The sequence below is a fragment of the Clinocottus analis genome, unplaced genomic scaffold (genome assembly GCF_023055335.1).
Source record: "Clinocottus analis isolate CAN_PGR_092001 unplaced genomic scaffold, fCliAna1.0.p SCAF_14, whole genome shotgun sequence".
Classification (NCBI taxonomy): domain Eukaryota; kingdom Metazoa; phylum Chordata; class Actinopteri; order Perciformes; family Cottidae; genus Clinocottus; species Clinocottus analis.
The window spans coordinates 11,646,108-11,670,553 of record NW_027175865.1 but is presented as its reverse complement, the minus strand read 5'-3'; the positions used below and the strand labels follow the sequence as shown (position 1 = coordinate 11,670,553).

The window sequence follows — 24,446 nt, the reverse complement described above, 5'->3', positions numbered from 1 at the left end:
CTGTGTACAGAGTTCCATCAGTGACTCCAATCTTGAATATTTGTAGGGCATTCTGATGATGTTTTAAAAGTCTGTATTGTGAAATGTCCCATGGTTAAAACCGTGCATTGTAATACAAATACATAGAATATTACCCTCTATTGTTAATCAGGTAATCCATTGCCATCAAATAAGCATACACTGTGATCTATTTAGATACATTATTGGGGCATTTACAATTAATTTATATGTGAGCTATAGCCACCACATATACCAACCAAGGACAACATGTCTACATAGGTTTATGTGTTTGACGTGTTTGGTGTCTTGATAATGCATGTGTACATTTAACTGATTTATTTCAGCGCGTTTGATATCAACAGACCTATATTTAATCACTTTTTAAATTATTTTTTTTACTATCTCTCTTGTGTGTACTTCACCCGTTTGCTGCTGTAATCCTGCAAATGTATCCACTGCGGAACTAATAAAGGAATATCTAATATGAATGACACAGTGGCTCTGGGGGCACACATCCCAACAGGTAGGCAGGTCGTGACGTAGCCCACCCCCCTGCTCCCCTCCATCCCCACCCCCATCGTCCCGCCTGCCTCCCAGTTGCGTTCGCCGCTGTCCTGTCTGGCCGACCGGTGTCTGCTCCGCGCTCTGCGGCGCTCCCACCCCGAAAATCTCAACCTCCTCGGTCACCTCCCCGGCTCCCGGTCTCCCCCCCCCCCCCCCTCCCTCCCCGGTCCCCACCACCTCTCCGCCCGGTGAATGCACCAGCGCCGACAACATGACGGGCATCGCCGCCGCTTCTTTCTTCTCCAATTCCTGCAGGTTCGGGGGCTGCGGTCTCCAGTTCGAGACTCTCGCCGAGCTCATCGTCCACATCGAGGACAATCACATCGGTGAGTCAGGCCGGAGGGTGTGTGTGTGTGGGGGGGAGGAGACGGAGCTCCTAGCTGGCGTTAGCTAGCTGCCTGGCTAGTTAGCTGCACAGCAAATAGGCGTGCGTTCCGCTATTCCTTGCGGCTCGCTCGAGGCTCGTCGGGGAGCGAGTTATTCAGCGGCACGAGACTTCAAGTCCCTTCTTTTGGGGAGGGGGAACACCGCGTCTCCGCGAAATAAGTGAACCGGCTTGATGTATGTCTGCATTCGCCGTGTCGAGTCACCTCTTGCAGCGGTGGCTCGGCTCCGAGGGCCGCGGAGGTCTCATAGGTGCAACTAGCATTCCGACCAGACAGCGGTTTCACAGCGAGCGCCGCTGAGAAGTCTCGTGTGTGTTTACGTTTGGAGGCCTAATGCGGTGCTGGCTCGATGCCGCCTGTCGCGTTGGTCACCTCGGGTGTCCTTACGCGTCGAGGCATCACCTTTTGCCAACGCTATACGATAACGCTTGCGCCACTTAATTGCCATTGACCCTCCCACATTGCAAAGACGTGCAAGGAAATTGCATATATTGTCTTGCACGTTCAACGAGCGTCAACTTGTTGCACCCCTACGTTAGATTTTCATCTGATTATTGTCACCTTGCATATACACAGTGTATACAGTTGCTGGGGTAAACACATTAGTTTGGAATATATATGACATTACTGCAAGTTATTTGAGGTATTCATAGGTAACAAAGACACAGGTAAAAATACTTGTCGGTATTGGTGATACTTGAGACATTTCTTAACTTGTATTTTGGTCCATCAATGCATGTGACAAATGTGGCCTCTCAATGAAAACCCAATAAATGTATTTGAATTGCACTGTGAAATATTTACTGTACCTCTCTTAGATGCAGGTGGAGTAAATACAATCTTTTTAAAGTCATTGGTGTTGCCTATTTTAGTTTTTTGACAAGTTAGTTCTCCCTTTTGCTTTTTACCTATATAAACGGGAAACCCATTCAAATTTAGTCTAATTAGTACCATGCAATGTCATACTAGTTAAATAGGTAACACTTTTTTGCGGCACATTTCAATGGCTTTCTGTTTAAACACAGGATTAACCTATAAGCCACCATTGCAAATTACAGTGTGTAAGAATTTGGTGGAGCTGTGAACCAAAAAACACACACCCTAATCTGTCACACATTTGATGTACTCTAATCATTATTTGTGTTGTGTATCCATCCTCTGGAGGCTGTTTGAAGAGGGTGAGGTGGTGGGGCGAGGGGGTAGAATGGATGCTTCATTGAGCCAGTCTCCATGGCAACTGGCCGTCTCCAAAGGGGTTGGGGGCAGTATGTTGGCTGAGTTATTGCACACCTGCTGTCTCACTAACAAAGAGCGCTATCCAGCCGCTAGCTGTGGTGGGGACACCCGACTTGTGATGTTATCACATCACATGCGTGGTGTGACTGATGTGTTGATGTGTGGGGAAAAAAGGGGTCAAGTTTTGTGTGACTGAACCTTCTACATCTGACCATATGCTCTATCGATCACTTGCAAATTAACCAAAGCCAGTGCTGAGAATGACCATTTGATTTGATATTTTTGTGACATATATATATATATTTATATATTTTAAAATTATCTTCTGACAAACACCCAAACAAATCGAAGGACATCATGAAGGACATTATGACAGAAATGCAGGAGCAGATATCATCCTTTTGCTCACGCAGCCATGCCTTACTGATGTATGCCCCATCTGGCTCTTAGCTTGACCTTTAACCCCAGCCGTCAAGCGAGCGGAATGGCAGTTTACCAGTTAGATAGCTTGGATTAATGAGTTCCCCCTCTGCCGATTTGTACCGTGACCGGTCATCAGCAGCATCAAGATCACACACAGTCAAATCAATACCACTCGCAGATCAGTTACCACAGTGATAAGTGTGACAGATGGAGGGGAGTGAGGTGAGAGGGGGTAGGGGCATTTAGCCATGACTTCCCTTTTTAGGTTTTGAAATGGTGCAGCAGTGTGTGTGATCAACAATCAATGAAAAGATAAGCTAATTTGATCCCCGAGCCTCTTCACATGAGACTTCAGATAAACTGTTTGAAGCTTTTTGCTTGTGGTCAAGCCTGCTGTGTGCAAAGAGATTATGAAAAAGCCAGCACTCACAACTAATCGGATAATCCAGAGGTGACAACAGGCTTGTGCTATCGGATGTAAACAGCTGTAAAAGTGAGTCAGTGGGTCTCAAAGTCAGGGTCCAGAAATCTGTGTAGTCCTGTGCTAGAAACACATAGTTCATTATCGTAGACTGTGCTGCCCTCTTGTGGTTGGTGATCCTATGCTACATTGCCCCCAAAAATGAGTTAAATTTTGTGTCCTTGCCTGTATGTCAATGATCTCAACTTGTATCTTATTTGGACTTGTGCCTCCTCTGACACAGCACACAATAGCCAGCAGCAAACAAACCAGATAAGCCTGTTGTGATCTTTTCCGTGAGAAAATGAGGTTATGTGTGGGTCTTCAGTGCTGACCTCATCCCAGAAGAAAGGATAGCAGCCTTCCAATAACATACCAGCACTGTTTAGATTACAGCTGAACGCAAGAGGAAGTGGGTTAGGTGTTTTGTGTGGTTGTTGTCTTTGTGGCTCAGGCTTTGTGCGGTGACTCTAGGTAAGGTCTGAGGAATGCAATGATGTCAGGCTCATCTGCCTGTGTGCAGTATTGTGCTGTGTTCCCACCTGCACAAGCACATACCTGCCTCCTACCTCAACAAATAGGAGCTGGGAAGGAGGGGGAGGGAGAAGGAGATTAACAGTGGAGGAACAGAAATTACAAAGAGAATGTTAAGGAAGGAAAAATAAAGGGTTAAGCACATGGAAATGCTAAACATCCCAACTTTGTTTAGACCGAATTAACTTTGATTTTTGTTCACTTGGACTTGGTTTTATAGCTGGAATCAAAGACTGAGGTGTGACTTGACAAGATGAGTCACGTCAGCGTTGTGTCGTAAGAGCAGCCTCTGCTAAAGTGTGCCGATAATGGACCTACAGTAACTTTTAAATATGAAATCAGTCAGCCCACCGGCCAAGTTTGTCGGTTTTCCTTGGCTCAAAGAAAAGACTGAATGTAAACGCAATAAGGTGAAGCAGTTTATACTTGTTTTTCATTAGCGTGCAGAAAAACCCCGTCCTTGTAGATGTTTTCAAATAATTACATAATTGCATAGCAGAAGAAGTATTATGTGAATTACCAGAATATGTCCATGCATCATTTCTTTGATGTTGCCAGTAAATCTGAATAATAATTAACTTTAAAATGAAATAATTTTGTCGTAATCTTCAGAACTGAATAATTAGTTGATAAATACACAAGCTGATCAACAAAACATTTATCTAACTATGAATAATTATCAAACGTTTAAGTAATTTCTCATGAAAAATTCCAAAAGTTGTGAATATGCTCTGTTTTTTGTTGTTGTATATGATAGTTTTGGACTGTCAAAATTATTACTATATAGTCCAATATATGAACATGGCTTCAATGTTAATGTCTTATTGTACACTTTATTGACATGACAATAAGAGGTCGCCCCCTGCTGGCTATTAGAAATAATGCAGGTTTAAGGCACCTCTGCATAGACTTCACTTTTCAGCAACTAACTCTAATTATTGATCATTGACTTGCTTGTATGAATAATGAACAGATGATTCATCCAGTCGATGAAAAGTCACAGAATACTGAACGGCCATCACAAAACTCTAAAGTCCAAAACCACAAAATATTCAGTGAATCAATTATACAGAGAAGCTGCAAATCATCACAACTGAGGAGCTGAAACTATGAAATCTTCATCTTCACTTGAAAAATTAAATTAAAAAAAAAGAATTGCTAATTGATATATTATCTGTTGACTAATTGATCATTGATTTATTTGTCATACATTTGCCATATTGTGTGATATGAATCAGTATAAAAAAATACCCTTATTGATATGATGATGATGATGTAAATTACATAACCCCTGCCAGATTGTTTCCCATCCCTCTTTCAGAGGTGTGAGACGGGAAGGAGCGTGTGTTTGTGCATGTGAGAGAGAGTGTTTCAATGTACTTCCTAAATGACCTGTCAGGGTGTAGTGGAGCAATTAGTGCATCGGCATCCCAAACTGGAAACTGCAGGCCCTCTCTTTTCACGCTACACATACATCCGCATACACACAGTCACACAGATTGCCTTTCGGAAGTCGCAGGGCCCAAGCGTCCCGCCAAGCACTGGAAAGTGTAATTACAGAGAAGTTTGCCTTTTCCCCCACCCATATCCCCCCTTCTCCTCCTCCTCTCGTCTGCTCTCCCTTCATCCGGTTGCCTGCTGCTCTAGAAACACGTTAAAATGCTCTCTGTGGCTTAATTAGCAGCCTGCAAAACAAGCCATGCATTCTTGGCCTGGTTTCAACACATACACACATGGAAAGACACACGCGCAGACCTATGTGCACATGCATGTGGACACATGCACACAGTGGGTATTCAGCAGGGGGCAGCAGTGTACCACTGGTGAGAGATGTTGAGATGAGTGGAGCTGCAGTAGATTGGTTGCTGCTTTTAATGACAGGAATGCAAATTAGGGAGATATTTATAGACGCTGGAGACTCTGAAAATGTCTCAGACATGCACTGAAACACGCATCTAGAACGAAAACACAAAGAGCAGGCGATGCACCTTGTCAGTTCAGTGTAAAACCAATGAATGAAAACATTGAACATGTCTCTTCATTTAGTTGTGTGTCTGTGTCCAAGTGTATGTGTGAGTGTGTATGTGCAGGTCCCCTCCTGCTCCAGCGGCAGGATTAGCAGCATGTTAGCTTCCTGTCCTGCTAGGTGAGCGGAAGTCATAAAGCCGGTGAACATTTACTGCATATCTCTCTCTCTCTCTGCCTCTGCACCTGGCTTGCTCCATTTCCACCAACACCCTGCCCTCCTCCCCCTTCTCTACATGCACACACTTACCTCATCTTACAGCAAAGACCGGAGCTACTTGTACATCCCGAGTTATTAACTCTGGCATTACTTTTTCTTGTTCTTTTATACCTTGCTGGTCAAACGTTTGCCTGAATAGCAAATGTAGCTGCCTGTTCCAGTGTTCATTGCTATTCTGAATAAATCCTTCAATGTTGGATGACTGGTTTATCATTGTAGAATGATGGTTCTTATTTACAATACTTACAAAACTAGTTAATTAATCAATTAGTTGCTCTACAGAAGACCTATCAACAACATGGTTTTGATAACCAATCGTTGAAGTTAGTGATTTATTAAGGAGAAATGTATTTCAGAAGTTCCAAGTGAAACGAGGAATGAGTGGCCTTACAACATAAATCCGTAGATTCAAAAGTATAAAAATTTAGTAGTTTTGAAAAGGTCGGACTTTAAGATGCAGGGAGCTCTCATTGTCATGTGTCTTGACTCAGCTGTGTGTGTGTGTGTGTGTGTGTGTGTGCGTGTGCGTGTGCACATATACATGCTAATGCATGCTCAGAGAGCTCTAGTTTGTACAATCTGAGCAGCAGGTAGGATTATTAAGGCTCCGCTATAAAAGACTGTTGAAGACCACCTCTGTGGACCACCTCAGATTTATGTGTGTTTGTGTGTGTGTGTTTATAAATGCATGCCCCTGCTATCTTTTTTCCTCACTTAGCCCCTTTAGTGCTTTTACATAAACTCAAATGTAAGAGATTCAGCTCTACACTGCAGCAGTGTCGAGCAGTTTTTCGAGGTTGTTTTCGTGTTTGCTGGTCTCCTTGGTGTTTTCCTGCACTGTGGGAAGTCTGCATTCTTTTTTAATTATGAGGTGTGAAAGCCTGAAACTAAAGGGCTAAGAAGGCCAACACGCAAACACACGCACGCACATATGATTAGTTGGAAGGAGCGTCCAGGAGTGTGTTGTTAATTGTTGCACAGTGATGATCCAGTGCTTGGATCTGAATTGCAATACATCTGCTAACCATTACATATAAAGCTGCAATTATCTCTTCATGCACACATACATAGGCACAGCCAATGCTTGCCATGGCTAAAACCTACTTTTTTGTGTGAAAGTATCCCTCTGAATGTTCCGACGTTGAACACATGATGGCACTGGTACTTTACAGATGCACCCACCCGGAGGGTTTTCATGCACACTTGCTCCTGTTTTCCAGGGGGTGGGAGGTGGGGCTTTGAAGTTAACGCTGCTTCCCTCGGGCAGTGGAAGTTGCCTACTGTAGTGTTACTGACCTAGCAAGTCAACTGGAAAGTGTGTGTGTGTGTGTGTGTGTGTGTGTGTGTGTGTGTGTGTCATACACTGTGTACATTCATCACAGTGTACATTCATCACAGCCTCCAAGTCGCTTTTTCACTCGGACAAATTTCTTCTTTGCTACATTTAGTCTCCGGCAATGATTAATCAGCCTTTGGTCACTTTTGGAAAGGCATTCGTAGTAAATTACAGACAGCCTGGCGCAATAATGTGCCACAAGTATCTGAAATGTATCTGCAGGCTCTTGCATATTATGAACTAATACAGAGAATGCAGTGTGAGAAACATCCTGCAATCTATCAGCCAGTCTGGCAGGAAGAATAGATGTATGAGTCAGCTACATACTAAGAGTATTCACGCAACTTTTTCCCTCCAGAGAGAGCAATGATTAATCTGAATGTCTCTCTCTCTCTCTTTCTCTCTCAGACACAGATCCACGGGTCCTGGAGAAGCAGGAGCAACAGCAGCCCACTTATCTGGCCCTAAGCTACATCAACAGGTACACACATGCACGCACGCACACACACACACGTACACAAACAAACACACACAAACACACGCCCACACACAAACACACACCCTCAAAAGCAAAGGTGTCTACAGAGGGCAGCATTGCTCCACCAGTGAAAGTCTGTGTTTCTGTGTGTGTGCGTACATGTGGCTTGCGGAGAGCAGCTCAAATGAATGATGCCTTCCCATAGACACAGCAGTGACTCATCCACAGACCAGCAGAGAAAACCACACAAGACAATCACTCCTAAATCCCTGTGCTGTAAACGGCACCGCCAAAGGCTGCCTTTCAGGATTACTGCATGAGTGTGTTTTTGTGTGGTGAACCGATGTGTCACGTTCCACTTCATGCACCGTTAAATCAATCCCAAGACGCAGGGTTGAGAAAGATAACGGTAAAATAGAGAGAGTTAGGTTTGTTTTCTGTGGTAGTTGTTCAAGTGGCGAGGTTGTAAATGTCAGCCGTGTTTACTGTACAATGTTGTGACAACTGTATATTTGAAGGGACTGCTCATAATGCAGCTCAATTATGGCTTGTCAAACCGTAGACCTCCCTCTCATAGCACCATGGCACAGAACAGTCATAATTAGAAGAAACTTTATTCTTCTAATATAGCAGCAAATAACCCTAATTCTTTGGAGCTTTCAACATTTCTATCAGCATAGAGTTATCATAACTGACAAAAACGATGGCCGAATAAATTAGTTCATGTCATAAATGATAATACAAGAGAAACGTTTGGATTTTCTTTGATTTAAGTTTTGCGTTTGAGTAAGTTCACCTGCATTGCCTCCATAAATAAGGAAATAAAGTTGACACGTGGGTCAATTATATCAGATTCAGGGGCCTAACTGTGTCATGTGATCTACTTATGGCACCCCTTCCTCTTTGCCACCATTGGGTCCAACCAGGTTCATGACGGATGCAGCACGCCGAGAGCAGGAGACCATGAAGAAGAAGGCCACGCCCAAACTGTCCCTGTCCCTCACTGGCGGACTGTCCAGGAATAGCACGGCCACGCCTCCTCGACACACCAGCGGTAACCTGACGCCTCCTGTCACACCCCCCATCACTCCCTCCTCTTCCTTCCGCAGTAGCACACCTACAGGTACGACAGGTGTGTTTGTCGAAATGTCTGTTTGACCGATTGTTTGTACTTGATTGACTAGAGCTGTTAAAACAGAATTATGTAAATCAACTCTACATACAGAAAAACCTACCGGTTATGTTTTAAGCCATCATGAGCCCATTCATCAAATTCAGGCAGCTAAATACAATGCAGCGTATTTCGTACCTGGCTACTGCAGAAAAAAAAGGTGTATTTGTGAATGCAAACTGGCCATTTTTCCTCAAATGTTTGAAGAAGAAGAAAATGGAAACTAGAAAAGGCTCAAAGCCCAACTACTGTCTACTGCTGTGTGTGTGTGTTTGTGTGTTGGGTTAGGGGGCTCCTGCAGTGAGCAGACCAGTCAACACTCTGCTAATTACATAGCAGCTGTCACGCTGTGTGTTCGCATGGGGCCGTGTGTTGCACAGCCCAGAAGCAGATGTCCAATTTCAGCCCAAATGGTTCCAAGCGTAGTGTTAGGTCTGGGCTTATACACCAGCACGGCTACACACACACACACACACACACACACACACACACACACACACACACACACACACACACACACACACACACACACACACACACACACACACACATTCTCTCTTTCGACATGTGCCAGGGTGCCATCCACTTCCTCATGCTGAGGTGCAGCATTTCCTGTGAGATGGTGGGGGGTCAGTGTGTGTGTGTGTGTGTGTGTGTGTGTGTGTGTGTGTGTGTTAGCATCTTAGTGGAAAAACCTTTTCCAGGCAGAGCAATGGGGATCACTCCCACTTAATGATCTCTTTAACAGTGCCAAACCCTGCGTCTTGACTCACAGGCGTACACACACACACACGAGTGCTGTTTTGTCTGAACAGTGCTTTCAGTGGCATGTGGGCTGCTCATGCTTTACAGAAAGCAGCAGAATATAGAGAGCGGTATTAATAAAAAGTCACAAATAATTTCTGTTTGGTAAATTCCCCAGGCATGATGTATTTTGGAGCATAACCCCATTATGATCAATTTCATCTGGGATGACTAGCTTTTTTTTTGTTCTGCGTGTCTCCATCGTGCCTCCAGGCAGTGAGTATGATGAGGAGGAGGTAGACTATGAGGAGTCGGACAGCGATGAATCGTGGACCACAGAAAGCGCCATCAGCTCTGAGTCCATCCTCAGCTCCATGTGCATGAATGGGGGAGAGGAGAAGCCCTTCGCCTGCCCTGTCCCCGGCTGCAAGAAGAGATACAAGGTACGGCCTGCCACCGCCAATAGGACACAAGGTTTAGTTGTTTCTGATGATGTTCACACTGGAGCTTTTGTCTGAGTATCACATGTCTGGACCGAACATTTGAAAAAAGCACATTATAAATCAAGACTGCCCGATTGGAAGCAGTGATAAATTTGTCATGGTATATTTGGTTTGGTTAAATTCTATTACTGCTTGTAACAAAAACCTCATTCAGCTTGTACCTTTTCAGACCAAAACAGTGACGTGGGATGAAGTCACATTTGTTGTTGCTCTGAATGAGTCCACATGTGTTCTCCAATCAGATTTTGCGACTAGAATTTTGTACAGGTCTGATTTAAAATGGTAAATAGGAGTTTCAGCAATAACGTCACTTTAGTGTAACTGTAGAATTATTATAAAGTTAAGAAGATCAGCAACTGCCACGACACAAGTTTAAGGGCAGGGTAATGATAATTACACTGTGGTATGCTTTACATTGTAAACATTAATTTAGCAAGTGTTAAGGCTACTTACCAGCAGCTGTTTATCTCAATAAGAAATCAGCCTGTGATCGCAGTCTGATATGAAAGTGTCGCACACAAGCCCCCGGGAAGAACATCGGGCTTTGAGGCCAGTTTGACATAGTGGCAAAACCGTGGAATTACAACTTCCGGGTTTGTCTTGTGATGCCATTGGGCCCAAAAACTATTTTTCCCAGAGGGCTTTCCCAATGCAAGTCTGTGGGAAAAAAAGTATTTTTCCACAGACTTGCATTTGTAAAAATCTTTCTGCTATTTAAGAGATAATTTGTTCCTAGTATGACCACTTAAATAGCCCTTATTTAAATAATTTGGTTCTAAAAGTTTTTTTGGCTTCATGAGTTACTGTCTTATACATCCATGGTCGCACACAAGTCGGCTGCACGTTAAATACTGCGTGTCAAACGTGGTCTTGTGTAAAAAGGGTGCTTGTTACTCTTCTCCACTTGTAATGTTTCCTCTTTTCTCCATCTCGTCAGAATGTGAACGGTATCAAGTACCACGCCAAGAATGGTCACCGCACGCAGATCCGTGTGAGGAAGCCCTTTAAGTGTCGCTGCGGCAAGAGCTACAAGACCTCGCAAGGCTTGAGGCACCACACCATCAACTTCCACCCGCCGGTCTCCACCGAGATCCTTCGCAAGATTCAAGGCTAGAGAACCGTGCTCGCACCAATCTCTGCCCCAAACACAGCCCTGTCCTGACTTTCCTTACCCGACACTTTTATCCCCATCACACACACTAAAGGATCATGTGCGTGCTTTAATTTTCTTTTTTCATGTTTTTGTTTGTATGTTTTACATATTTTTTTTTATATCCATGTTATATCAATTGTATTTTGAGAAAAGAAATGTATCTTTGTAGTATTTTTATTGTTGTACATTTGCACATTCGTACATGCTATCACGTTATTTTTTTTCTCTATTTCGTTCGACTTACATAAGGTGCTAAATGTAAAAAACAGAAAGAAAAGACACAAAAACAAACGATATGAAAGAAGATGGGAAACGTAAAAGAGATGAAACAGGAAGTGCAACCAAGCCCTGCCCCTTTCCCTGCTCGTCTTTGAGTGGGATGAAGTTGACGTCAGCGCTGATCTGAGTTCAGTGGTGGTTTCACTCCCTTTTCCTTCAATGCGACTTCACTGAGCTTAGATCTGTGCCTTCGCAGTAACTTCTGAGGGTTTCAGGTTAGAGAGTTATACTTTACATAGATATATTGATATATAAACAATAGACAGATATGTATGTGTACATAAAAATATATAAAAGTATTCATGAGCATATACATAAATAGTTACACTTTATTTTCAAGCTTTATTTTATATATTTTTTATATTCTTGTCAGTGTTTTTTCCCCAGTATCAGTAAGAGTTCCTTTCATTCCTTATTTGCTGAGACAGCCAGGTCAAGGTCAAACAGCTGGCTGACTTTAGGTTTGGAGAGTTTTCTCTCGCCACACCTCCAGATATAGAGCCAAAACGCCTTTAGGTTTGACACTCTGAATTGTGTGCGATGTTTTACTGTTGATGAGGAAGGAACCTATTGGAACACAGCCCAAGCCAACAATCCACATCTAGAACATGTCATCCCCACGGAAAGCCATCCATGTATTTCATATCTCCAGTGTTTCCTCATTCAGAGTGCCAGAGCTGTGTTCAAGAGACTTAGCCGTGAAAGCCGGTTAAGCATCATTCTGTATTCCAGTTGCCAAGATCTTTGTTGTTTTGTTTTTTCCATGATGTTGCCAACAGCTCTCCACTGCCAAACACTGACCATACCATGTGCCTGATGAGGGGGGAGGGAGGGAGGGAGGTGGTTAAGTGGGTGGGTGGGTGGGTAGGGAGTGGGAGTGATAATGATTTTACCCTGGAGGTCGCCAAACGTGTGGCAATGATTTTCTTCTTCATTGCTCCTCCAAAATGTGCGCATGAGTGGATGTACATCGACGGAATGTTTTCATGCATGCTTACTGTGTCGCGAAGAGAGGAATAATGTGTGAAAGAAGATTTGTATTTGAAAGAGATTATCACCTACAACCCCGTCATTTGTGTGTGTTGTAGACAAGAGCATTCCAGTTCATTGTACGGATGTGTGTGTGCGATGTGTAGTGTGTGTGCGTGTGTGTGTTTTTTCAGCAGTATCCAAGTCATCAGCCTATAGAGTGTTACTGTATTCTGTGTGTTTCAGTGCTCTAATCTGTCGTGTTGTGTGTGCCATGCCGCTGGTTCGACTCCTGTGGAGCAGGATGGCTAGCAGCGTTGCGTTATGTAGTGTAGCCGTAGCCAACTTGTTGCCCCTGATTGGGAACTCATCATTTATTGCCTCGAAGAAAAACAAGAGCGTTGCAGTAAAGCCGCTGCGTGCCAACACACATTGTTTCATAACATTTCCCACATCGTGCACAAAGTTTTTAATCTGCAGAACGCTCAAAGAATGAGTTTTTCTCCTATGCTCTTTTAAAGGGTACAGTGACCTCTGACATGCACACACCCTCCTATCCTCCAGGCTGCTGTTGCCGTGGAAACCTATGGGTTAGCATGGCAAGGAGACTTTTTATAATGGATTTTTTTGATACTTCATTTTCCACGTAGTCTTCACAAGATAGACAGCAGACTTGTTTCTGGTATTTGTTTGTTTATTTATTTATTTAGGGGGGTTAAAAGAACAACTCTAATTTCTTTTTAATGTACTGTTATAATTATTGTAGTTATCATACGCCTGTACTGTACTTACAATGCCTTCAACTAGTGTGCTACCTAACAATAAGCACAAGTGTGTGTGTGCCTGAAAGACATCCACGTCTATTCTGAAGCAACCATATAAGTGAACCAAGATCTCCAAAATCTTGATATCGGTTTCAAAGTGCGTCCATGAACTCCCTAGCCTGAAAGTAATCCTGAGATAATGGTTCGCGTGCGATAGAAAAGCCTAATTCCTGCCGCTCAGCGGCGGGGAAGAGTTCCCGTGGCAGAGACGGTTCTCGATGGACGGAGACGGAGAGTCTGCCGTTCGGAGCTCTGTCAAACACTCGTAAAACCATCCCCTGCTTCACAGACACCACAGTCACCATGGCAATAGTTTCAGCTTCACACAGGGTCCAATTGCAGTATTACACATATGGGAGAGGAGGAGCGGAGGCTGTGTGCAGGAGGAGGAGACGAGGGAGGGGTTTCAATATACTGTGTACAGTGAATGTATTGTAACGTGTCTGTTGTCAAGTGCTTTTAAATTATATTTTCGTATGTAACGTGGAGACCAACGTTTCCTTTTTGTATGGGGGGACGACCGGTTCTGAGCAGAGCGACGTGTAAATGATGTCAAACTGTCTTTCTATATAAAAGAGAAGCTGCTTAAATGTAAACAGGAAATGACTGAAAAAAAACAACATAAAAATAAAAGTGTAAAGCTCTGTAGCTTGGACTGACGTCATGTCATTTCTTCCATTTTCAACCCAAGTAGAAGAAAACGTTTCAGTTAAATGCATTAAGACAAGCTTACTTTATTCATAAAGATCTTTGCAGTACACACTTAAACCACCATCCTGACATTCTCACATGAAAATGGCTGGACACATGACATACACACACATTTGCCTTGTGATTACTGGGCATGTGCAATTGTTAAAGCCTGAATACAACACTGTCAGGGGTCACTTTGTAAATAGACAAGCGGCGATGTGGAGACATACAAATAAATGACACTCGCTCATGATTTGGACCTGCACACAAAGCAATGGATGTTTTTTCACAGTTGTAACGTTAAAATGTGGAATTACATAACAAAAGTGTCCGTAACTTAGTGTCCTGCAGTCTGTTTGCCAAAAACGTGACAGTTTCTCCAATGAAATGAAGAGACCAGCCTTTTACCAACTGACCAAAGTAAAACTTTCATTGGTCCGTCATTCTTTCATCACTTAAAAAAAATTAACAATGAGGGGAGGCAGAGTCACGACAGTAATTCACAGGTCTCTCCACAACTTATACTTATTTTCATATGTACAGTACATTCAGAATAAAGCCTTTTTTAGTGCAGATACATGAAAACGTAGTGCTGTTTTTGTTGAAACCATCTGACGTCTTACACGTACAGTAGTACTGTAGTTTTTGGGAGAAATCAAAGATCACTTCCCATTCAAGTCAAAAAAATATAGAATCCCACCACTCCTTAATTAAATACACACACTCAGATGACATCACATATTCAGATCTCATTCTGCATTTACGCTGAAAAAAAAAGAAGCTTTGAAACATGTGGACGATTAAAAGATGAAGATGTCTTGGCTGCTTTATGAGAATCTTACCCATTATAAATAATACCCAGGACATTGACATACTAAAATGCTTTCTCTTCAAAGACCTGGTTCAAGCTCCGGCTACAATTCACTCTTTTAGCTTAAACAGCTGCAATTTTGTAGTTTTGAACACATAATGAATGCATGCACTACCAATGGTGCTTTAGTCCCTTTGAAGCAGAAAGATGAGCATGAAAATGATACAAAAGTAAAGGACTGTGACACTTTTCACAAGTGTTAGTGATCCTTTTACCCCTGGTGTATCAAGGTGAAAGCTACCCTACTAAATAAATCACCTTGGTGGAGCAGCCTCCACGGGACAAACTCAGCTTCATGGACTACATTCGTTCTAACCTTTGTTAAAGATTGCAAAAAAAGTGCTAATGATTGTATATTAACAAGACACTTTGACCCAATCAAAATGAACTAATAGCTGACGACACACATTTACCCACACGATAAGTCAGAATTCTAGTTTTGCGCTTTACACCCTTCATTCAATCTGCTCGAAGTTGAGCACGTGGCCGTCAAAGTGCGTGAGGACGTGCCTCTCGAAGAGCTGCTGCTGACAGTTGAGGGGGAACTGCTCGGAGCAGACGGGGCAGACCTTCCAGTGGCTTTCCACGTGCTGCTCGAAGCTGCGCTGCTCAAAGTGGGGTGGGAAGATCACCTCGCATAGCGGGCAGCGCTTGTGAACACTACTGGGGAGAGAAAAGGAGGTAGGGGGGTTGGGATGTGTTAGTTTGGTTCGGATCCAACACAGACTTATTCTGCATGTTATTACGCTTGGATAACATTTTACTAAGACTTCTTAAAACATCCTGAAATACTACTATATATATATATATATATATATATATATATATATATATATATATATATATATATATATATATATATATATTGTGCATGCAGATATATATGTGTGCATATTTATGCATATCTAGGTTTTGTGTTTGATTCTGCTTCTTCTGTTGTAATTGTTCAAACTGTTATGTTTGTTCCGTGTTTTTGAACTTCTTTGATGTGACATTGTATGTTGTTTGTTTATTCCCTACACAAACAGAGATTGTAGTTGTGGATTTTAGTTCGTACCTAACGGACAAATATGAACAAATTATTTCATTTTGATAGGATCTGTGTGGATGAAAAGTTCCCCCTCAGGGTAAATACATATTGTGGTGTTTCTCCAAAATCAGTTGAACGAATATCGCGTGCTTCATGGTAACAAGATTAGGCATCCGAAATGCATTCGGTCTGACTTGCCAGACACAGTCAGGCAAACGGGCCTCAGTTGCACTCGAGCCATTCATAGGTTTCAGTGCGTTATAACAACTAAACAGGCGGAACATGTTTCCTCGCAGGTCATTGAGAAAAAGTATCTCTTTAATTCAGAAAAACAATTAAGCGGATGTCTTTTCCATGAAAATATTTCTCAGAAGGATTGCGATAATAATCTTGTTAGTTAAAAAAAAAAGAAAAGAAAAGCAGGGCAATTATGTGTGGGTCTGGCTAAACAGCGAGGGATTTAAAAAGAATCCTTTTTATTTTTTTAACATTAGCTTCTACACTGGCACAGAGGTTCACTGTCCCTCTGGAAAAATGATTCTTTCCCTGACCGCTCTTTGCCATCTGTGTTACTGTGTTAACCAAATGTCTATTTCCTCTACAGTATTCTCATGTGTGTGGGTAGGCACACTACCTGGAGTCAAAGCAGAAGCTGCCCCTGGCTTCTCTACGTCTACTGGACTGGTGATCACAGGACGGCTGAGCCCCGTCAGCAGCCTATGAGACACAAACGCACACAAAAGGATGGAAAGTAACGGCCATCTAGTCGCTGGTAGAGCTGTATGCACACACAGACGCACCCCTCCAAGTGGTTTACTAAAAATAGGAGAACATGTATTGAGAGGGCTGTCTAAAAACTGAACCTCTTCGGACACGTGCTGTAATGTTTCATATTGAACAGCGACCCACAGTAAACCTTCCTCGCTTGCCTCCAGTCAGTTTGCTCCCAAACAACAAAAAAGATATAATCTGACAGACACAAACTGATGGTTGGTCTGTCCCTTTGCAAAATCTCCTTCTAATTACTCTGTGAGCCGTTGTTATCGTCGTCCCTCTTGAGCTCTGAGGGAGTGACGCTAATTAGAGCTCTATGCAAATTAGTTCATAGCTGCATCTTTTAAGGGCAAGCTACTATTCCCTTCATTCACTGAGGAGGACTCCAGAGACGGAAAGAGAGGGATTACCGTGACAGCAATTCTTTGGATGCTGCAAACACGACAGGAGGGGTGAGAAGGCAAAGCCTGGGGCTTAGTTTGTCATGCATTTAAGTTGCTTTAAAATGATAGATGAAGTACTTTGACCATACTGATCAATTATGACACTATAACTCACAAACAAAATGTTTTCATTATGAATTCTCTCCTTGAGGAGAGCAGGCTGAAAACAAACCTGTCTGCATAATCTGATGCAATATAAAACCAACATGATATGGATGAATTCCACTTTGGTTGGTTTGTAAATTAACATCATACCAGTCTGGGTTTCCTGAGTCACCTTTCATCCTGTATTTGTGTTTCTATGCACTCACATTTCGTGGCTCCTCCGGCGGATGCTCCAGACTCTCGGGGGGGCTCGTGCTGCGGGACGGCTGGATGCAGACCACCTCTCGTTCCCAACCTGGTGCCCCGGGGCCCGGGCTCGGGGGTGTGATTGGGGGTGCGCAGGGAGGGGCGCAGGGAGGGGCCTCAGGTGGAGGGCGGGACATGTGCTCAGGAGAAAGCGGCGCATCTGCCCGGTCTAGAAAAAAAACAAAACACATAAGGGGATCGTTGTGATCAGACAGCAGAAAAATAAAAGTGAAGGAGAAAAGACAGATGGAGAGGTTCATCAGAGTTTGACTTCCTCCCACCTCGCGTGTTGTCCGTGGAGTAGGGGTTGCCGTACTGCAACTCCGCCGGCCTGTGTGGGACCAATGGTGGGGGAGAGGGGTCCTGAGGGTACGGCAGGGGGTAGCGCAGCACCATCGGCTGCCTGATCTCAGCAGCCTGCTCTCTCTGCCTGGACACGAAACGCTGAAGCTCCTGAGATTCCACACAAAAGAGACACAATCCAGTCACGGTGTCTCACGGGTCAGCATGGCTTTTAAACTAATATTTCTATGTGCATGGTAGTCTATGCTGTCCAGTTACGCAATCACTTTGAAAACATACAAGTCGGAATGCAAACTCCAAAAGATAGCACCAGTAGGTCACACATCTTGCTCACAAGCTTTCAAAACTGTCCATTGTGTTTTAAGTTTGTAGAAATGATATGTTTCAAATTTACATTTTCATACACTACATATGTTTTTTATGATTTTATCTATACCTGGATGATGTCTGTCTATGTGTGTGTTTTCCTTTCACATTCAATCCTCTTGAAAATCATTGTGGTTGCTGAATGTGTAAAACTATCTGTTTAAAGAGAGAGGGACTGGTGAGAATAGAATGAAATTCAGTGAGTGTTTCCAGAGTACATTTTCACTGTTGGAACCACACAGATATTAAATATTTTCAGCTCAGAGTTAAGTTTCCCTCTACATTGTTTCTGCCCTTTGTGATTATATATGAAGCAAGAGCATTAGTATCCTACTCATTACTGTAATGGGTGTCAGACTCTGGCTCCCTCTGCTCCGGCTTTGCTGATGGAGGCACTCGCCCTCTCCCCCTTTTACTTCCCTCCATCCTCTCGCTCCTTCTCCCTTGACCTCCTCTCTTGATGACTTCATTAGTGCGCAGCTATCAGGTTTAACATTTAAACCAGGGTTGGGAAGGTGAAACAGACACGTTGCGTGGCATTTGCACTGTCTAATGGCACTGTATCAATGGGCGAAGAAGCAAGTATAGATGTATTAATTAGTGGGTAGTGGGGAGTGTGGAGAAGGGAAAGCTATACGACTGAGTTCAGACACTGCATCCAGTTAATACGGCTATAATCTCTAGAAACGGATATGAACACAGAATCTATAGGCAACAGGGACAGAGTTTGTTATCGGAAGCTTTCTGGTTTCAACTTGCAGTCTAAGTAGTATTGACCTTTAGTGGCTGAAATGCAATATTAGATTTTTTTATTACCTGCATTCATAAGAGGTGGAGAGCTACATAGAGATGAGCCAAAATGTTGCCTGGACCTAAAACACCTTCCAAAAGAATTGCTGAAGTTGCTTATCGAACTGTAAACAATGATCGGGTAGAGGAGGAGGATGTCTCGGCCTGGATATCTGTCATTCAGTAAGAGATTTACTGAATGAAATCGATTGACAGGGATGAGAGCGTGAAGCACATGACCCTGCCACTTCCCGTCTGCAGATTGCTTCCGAGACTCTCCGATCTAATCAAAGTAGCTCTACCATGTTTAAACCCACTTCCTGCTGGGATTCAGCTTCCTCTGTCACTAACACTATGGAAACCGAGTGCCGTTCCAGGCTCGCCGGTGAGCAGCTGCACATATGGATGAGAGTGGCACAGACTCCTGAAAAGCCTGTACCTCTTGTAGTTGCTCCTTGTCTCTGAGGGCCTGGGCAAGGTTTCGCTTTAGTTCTGTCACCTCGCTGGCTCGCTCTGCCATGTGCACCTACAGACAGGACACACATACACAAAGGGAAAAAAAAACAACATAAAATGCAACAGTGAATGACTCTATACGTACAATAAAAATGTATATAAATTGACTTTTTCTAGAAATACTCAAATGATGATGAATTACTAATTAACATGGGGATACAGAATAAATGTAAACAAAGTATTTTGAATTTAAGGCCTGTGACCTTTGTTGCATCATTACCCCCTCTCAACCATGAAGAAAGCATTAAATGACCCCCAAAAAACGTATAAATAAAAAGTGTCGGTTCGGTGAAAATGAAAGAAAATCGTGAGATCAGAGGACATCAGCTCATTGCACGCGGGCAATTATTGTGTCTCCGTTCTGCTCCAATTAGGAGACAGGTAAAGAATAGTTTGAAGAATAAAATAACTAAAGCTGCAACTAACAATTACATACATAATTTATTAATTTCAGGATTCTTTTATATAATAGAATTGATTAATGGAGCCCCAGGCAACATCTTCAAATGTCTTTCTGTCCAATAGCCCCAAAGATATTACCTTTAATATTACATAAGACACAGATATGCATATATTTACGACTGAAAAGCTGTGACCAGAGACCATTTGGCACCGAGGCTGAAATAATACTCAACCATGAACTGAATATCGGAACAGTTGTTAAATAATCATCTTGACTGACTGATTGATATACTTCTTGACAGTCTCTCCCAAAGTTGATGGAAAGGATACATCTCAACTTTAATGGCCCGGAAAGGATCCTTTTATTTCCACTGCATTTGTCTTAACTGACTAAGAGAAATCTCAGTCGGCATACGCGCAGGCGAGCAAGTGAACAAAATATTTGGTTAGTTGAGTTTTATTTAACCTGGAGCGGCGTCAAATGTGTGGTGCTTACCGTAAAACACACAGTCAAAGCCACAGAAACGCGGCCTGCGTCCAGGGCAGTCTGGAGCCGACCAGGGGATCGTAGTAAATCTCAAACCTTCTAACGGGACAGACCCTGTGGGATAGTTTACATGGCGAGATGCCTGCTCTCCTCTCGTTTCATCCCGTCACAAATTTTCCAAATCCCCTCCTCTCCGGCAGTTTCTCTCTCTGCTCCATGTCCGCCTATCCTGCTTCTTTTTTTTGTTCACTCCTAAATTCTGTTTGCTTCTTTGGCTTTTTCGCCCGTCATTCTCTTTCATCTCCTTTTGTCTCTCTTTCGCTCTCCCCCTCGCTCATGAATTTACTGCGCAGCATTAGAGGGTTAAGTTCAGGTGAAGGGATTTTGCAGCCATGTATTTCTGTGCCCTCCCTCCCAGCCTTCTTCCCTCCATCCCTCCTTGCCTCCCTGTCTATTCCTCCCCCTCCATCCATCCTCTGGGTGGCTGATGTAAACAGCCGTAAAGCATGGCGCTCTGCGGCTGCCTCTCTTGTCAGTCTCCAGGGCCATTAAGAGCGGCTCGAGGCCCGGGGCACTCGCCCCAGACAGGAGACTCTATCAAAGACAGGGGAGAGCCTTATTTACAGCGCCGATAAACACACACTCACTCAAGGAGATTAAATGCCAGTAGGTACTTTGGCAGACATTCGCACGCAAAATGCAACAGGCCCACATCGACGCAATAAGCTCAAGTGGTCGTATTGAATCACACACAAACACACACCGGCTCATGTGTGGCATGTAATAACCCGGTTACTCTGGTTAATGCCTGTTCATGTAAACTGTTATGAACCTTTGCTACTTTGTCACCACGTGTAATTGTTTCTACTCTCACAAGCTCTCATTGTTAACACAACAGTCCAACAATGAGTTCATCTGACTCAGTGCAACAACTATGAGCAATCTCCTTGACTCAGCAGTGGTGAGACACTTTTAAAAGCCTCATAGTTGTTCTGCTTTATTGGAATATTTGTACAGTGCTGTAACAATTACCTTTGTTTTGTAATTATTCAATATTACTGGTTTATATTGTTTTCAATGTAATATCTTTGATTTTTAAATGTCTGGAAATAATAACCTCCCCTTGGGATCTGGAAATTCAAAAGGAGCATTTATTACTATTTTGGGAAATTGGCTTCACTAAATGGGCTATGTCTAAATAAAATAATCGGTGATGACACACTCTGAACACTGTATTTATAACTATCATGTGGTTTTTGTTTCCATTGTTCCAATGTATTCTTAAAAAGAGTTTGAAATATGTCAAAAAACCCGTAATAATAAATTAGGTAAGAGTATAAACTTCATAATGATGGGCAATTATGACTGGATCACAACCTCACAAGTTCATTTTTTTGTGTGTTTAACTGCATCCAGTGATAATAAAAAATAAAATCAAAACTAAATGGACTGAGAAATTGAATTGTGAAAGGGGAGGATAGGGTTTACAGAACACTCTGGTGCAATAAAAATGGAGTTACTGCGTGTGCAATGAGGATAATGATGAATAGAAAAGGTTTACGTGCCCATCTACAACGGAGCATGCTTGTTGTTTTAACACACATTTACAAAGTAAATGTTCTGTTGAGTGCACTTTGGTTCTACTTTAGGGCTTGTACACAACATCTGACCATTGGTAGAGTACTGATCCCTCACATTGGGTCCACGCTGGTGTGTGTGTGTGTGTGTGTGTGTGTGTGTGACTTACTCTGAATCGTTCCTCCTCGTTGGCCAGCCGTTGTTTGAGCGTCTCGTTGATCGCACACTGCTGCCTCCACTTCTCCTCCATCATCGCCAGCTCCTCCTCCACCGAGCGTGTCTGTGCCTTCTCTGCCTCCCACAGCCGCCTCACCTCCACCTCCAGCAGCACCTGGTGCTCCGCGACATCCCTCACTTCCTCGGCCTTCCCGGCCATTTCCGCCTCGCTGTTCTCTTCGGCGCTCTGCCTCTCGTTGTCCACCTCCACCCAGCTCGTCATCCTCAGGCTCTCCTCTGGCAGACTGTCCTTCTTCTCCTCTTTTTCTTTCTCCCTTTCCTCCCCTTGGTTGGCTTCTACCTCAGCCTCCACCTCGACCCTTTCCATTGGCATGTTCTCTCTGTGCCTTTCGTGCCTGTCAATGCTGATGTATGCATCAACATATATGGATTCCCTGTCACTAAGTTCTGGTGTTATTGTCATCTCAGCGGCTTCTTGTAGGACTGCAGCAGCTATGTTTCCTGTCAAAAAAAAAAAAAAATCACAAAATTGGAGCAAAACGAAGATCATACATAGTCAGCAGGACAGTCATTGATTTAAGTATTAACATTTGAATAAAAGTGATAATTATGGCTATTTTAATACAATCACTTTTTTTTTTACAGGGAAAGAAAACACTGTAATTAACATATTTGGTGAAATCTCTTTCCGCCACGCAAGCGTGTCTACTTTTATTTACTTTCTACATTTCCAAGAAAGATTTTTGAAAATTTCCCAGGAATCTGTATCAACTTGTTTTTAGATTGCAGTTTATTTAAGCGAAGACAGTAATAGCATAGTAAGAGAGAAAGGTTTTGTCCAGTCAAGCACAGTGAGTCACACCATGCACTTACTTTTCTTTATGTCATGTGATTGCAGTGGTTAACTGAGGGTTAGTTCAGATTCAACTTTATTGTTACTGCACAGAATACTCGGTCAACAAAATGCAGTTGTAGCAGTAAATAATACTTTTTAAAGTTGTATGGACGTAATAACCTACTTGAAGATTTGCCCCTGGGCTCTGGAAATTCATGAGTATCATTTATTACTATTTTAGGAAATGTTATTCACTAAAAGGACTATGTGTATATCAAGTAATTATAAGTTAATCAGTAATGACACACTCTTGACACTGTATTCATTGTTGTTGTGTACACAAGTTCATTTAATTTGGATATTTAACTACATCCAGTGATAAAAAAGAAATAAAATAAAAACTAAATGGACTGGGAAATTGATGACACAGTAGTGGAACATCCGGAATGTCTACCTTTTAATTACTTTCTTAATATAAAAAGCAATCAGAAAAAACAAACAGATCTTTGTATTCTGTTGGCTGTGTATATTTGCACAGTTATACATGGCAAAAAAGTCAAGTACAGTACATCTTCAAACAGAAAATGAATCTGCAATGTAGATCTCTATGAGACTGTTTTCAGTGTTTGCAGACTGTGTTTCTGGGTTAATTTGTTTTCCATAAATAGTTTTGAAAGAAAATGCAATCATAGTATACTTAAAACATAACATCCTGCATATGCATACTTTTGCACTTGTAGGTGTGTGTACCTGCTGTCGGTGACTCTGGACTAGGGGTCAGTGGCTCCTGTGTTGTCTCAGTGGATGCATTTCTCTTCGGCTCCTGCAAAAAAAAAAGAAAAAAAAAAAAGGACAATAATATTAAAAAAATCTTTTTGCTACTGCTTTTGGCATAAACTGACCTCGGTGTAATGTTTCTAGTCATATGAGTTCTGCTATACTTACTCCCTGGGACTCAGTTGTATTCAGTTTGGCCACCTGCCTTCGGAGGCGCTGACACTCCCGGTACTTCTCCTTGTAGTGCTCAGCAGCCATGTGAAGACGCAGCTTCAGCTCCTCCACCTCTCTCTGCAGTTCGGCCTCTGCCTCTGACACCACCATCATGCTGGGTGTTATCTCCTCACTGGTGCCAACACCCTGGGAAAGAAGGACATTTAAACAACATTAAAAAAAAAAAACTTTTTTTCCATGGCCTGCTTCAGAATTGCCGTTCGCCCTTGCCTAACATTGCATGGAAAGTGAAAGACAGAGAAGTTGGACACTGACCACTTCCTTCTGTGCAGTGCTCCTCATGCGGTCTAGCTGGCTCTCCATGCGTTGGCACTCGGCCTGAGCATCAGCCAGACTGGAACGCAGCTTGTCAGCTTCCAAGCGGGCGCGGTACAGCTCCGTCATCGTGTGGTCCCGAGCACTAGCTGAGTCACGGAGCTCCGAGGCCAGCAGGGAGGCCTGCTGCCGGGACGCCTGAAGCTGCTCCTCTGCCTGACGCAGCTGCTCACGCACACGGGACAGATCTGCCTAAAGAC

At 43.0% G+C, this 24,446-nt stretch overlaps 2 protein-coding genes across 7 annotated transcripts in view; one reads left to right on the top strand and one right to left on the bottom strand.

The window, feature by feature from the left end:
- Positions 1-602: 602 nt before the first annotated feature.
- Positions 603-12,329, top strand: jazf1a (JAZF zinc finger 1a). 2 transcript variants are annotated; one of them, XM_068576347.1, is made up of 5 exons: positions 603-890; positions 7,593-7,665; positions 8,589-8,785; positions 9,851-10,020; positions 11,018-12,329. In XM_068576347.1, exons 1-5 carry the CDS (start codon positions 776-778, stop codon positions 11,192-11,194), a joined length of 732 nt encoding a protein of 243 aa, XP_068432448.1. In that variant the 5' UTR covers positions 603-775; the 3' UTR covers positions 11,195-12,329. The 2 variants fall into 2 exon arrangements, with proteins under 2 accessions (XP_068432448.1, XP_068432446.1); XM_068576345.1 differs by having other exon boundaries at positions 8,589-8,794.
- Positions 12,330-14,019: 1,690 nt separating this feature from the next.
- tax1bp1a (Tax1 (human T-cell leukemia virus type I) binding protein 1a) overlaps positions 14,020-24,446 on the bottom strand; it is a 21,040-nt gene continuing 10,613 nt past the window's right edge. For 4 of the 5 annotated variants that reach the window (XM_068575420.1, XM_068575419.1, XM_068575422.1 and 1 more), the window contains exons 9-17: positions 24,187-24,438; positions 23,866-24,057; positions 23,671-23,743; positions 22,078-22,586; positions 19,365-19,451; positions 17,749-17,920; positions 17,428-17,636; positions 16,534-16,616; positions 14,020-15,532 (exon numbers count right to left, since the gene is read on the bottom strand). In XM_068575420.1, the coding sequence (XP_068431521.1) occupies positions 15,325-15,532; positions 16,534-16,616; positions 17,428-17,636; positions 17,749-17,920; positions 19,365-19,451; positions 22,078-22,586; positions 23,671-23,743; positions 23,866-24,057; positions 24,187-24,438 (1,785 nt within the window). In that variant the 3' untranslated portion in view covers positions 14,020-15,324. The remainder of the gene's footprint in view (positions 15,533-16,533; positions 16,617-17,427; positions 17,637-17,748; positions 17,921-19,364; positions 19,452-22,077; positions 22,587-23,670; positions 23,744-23,865; positions 24,058-24,186; positions 24,439-24,446) is intronic. The other variant, XM_068575423.1, reaches the window with a different exon arrangement.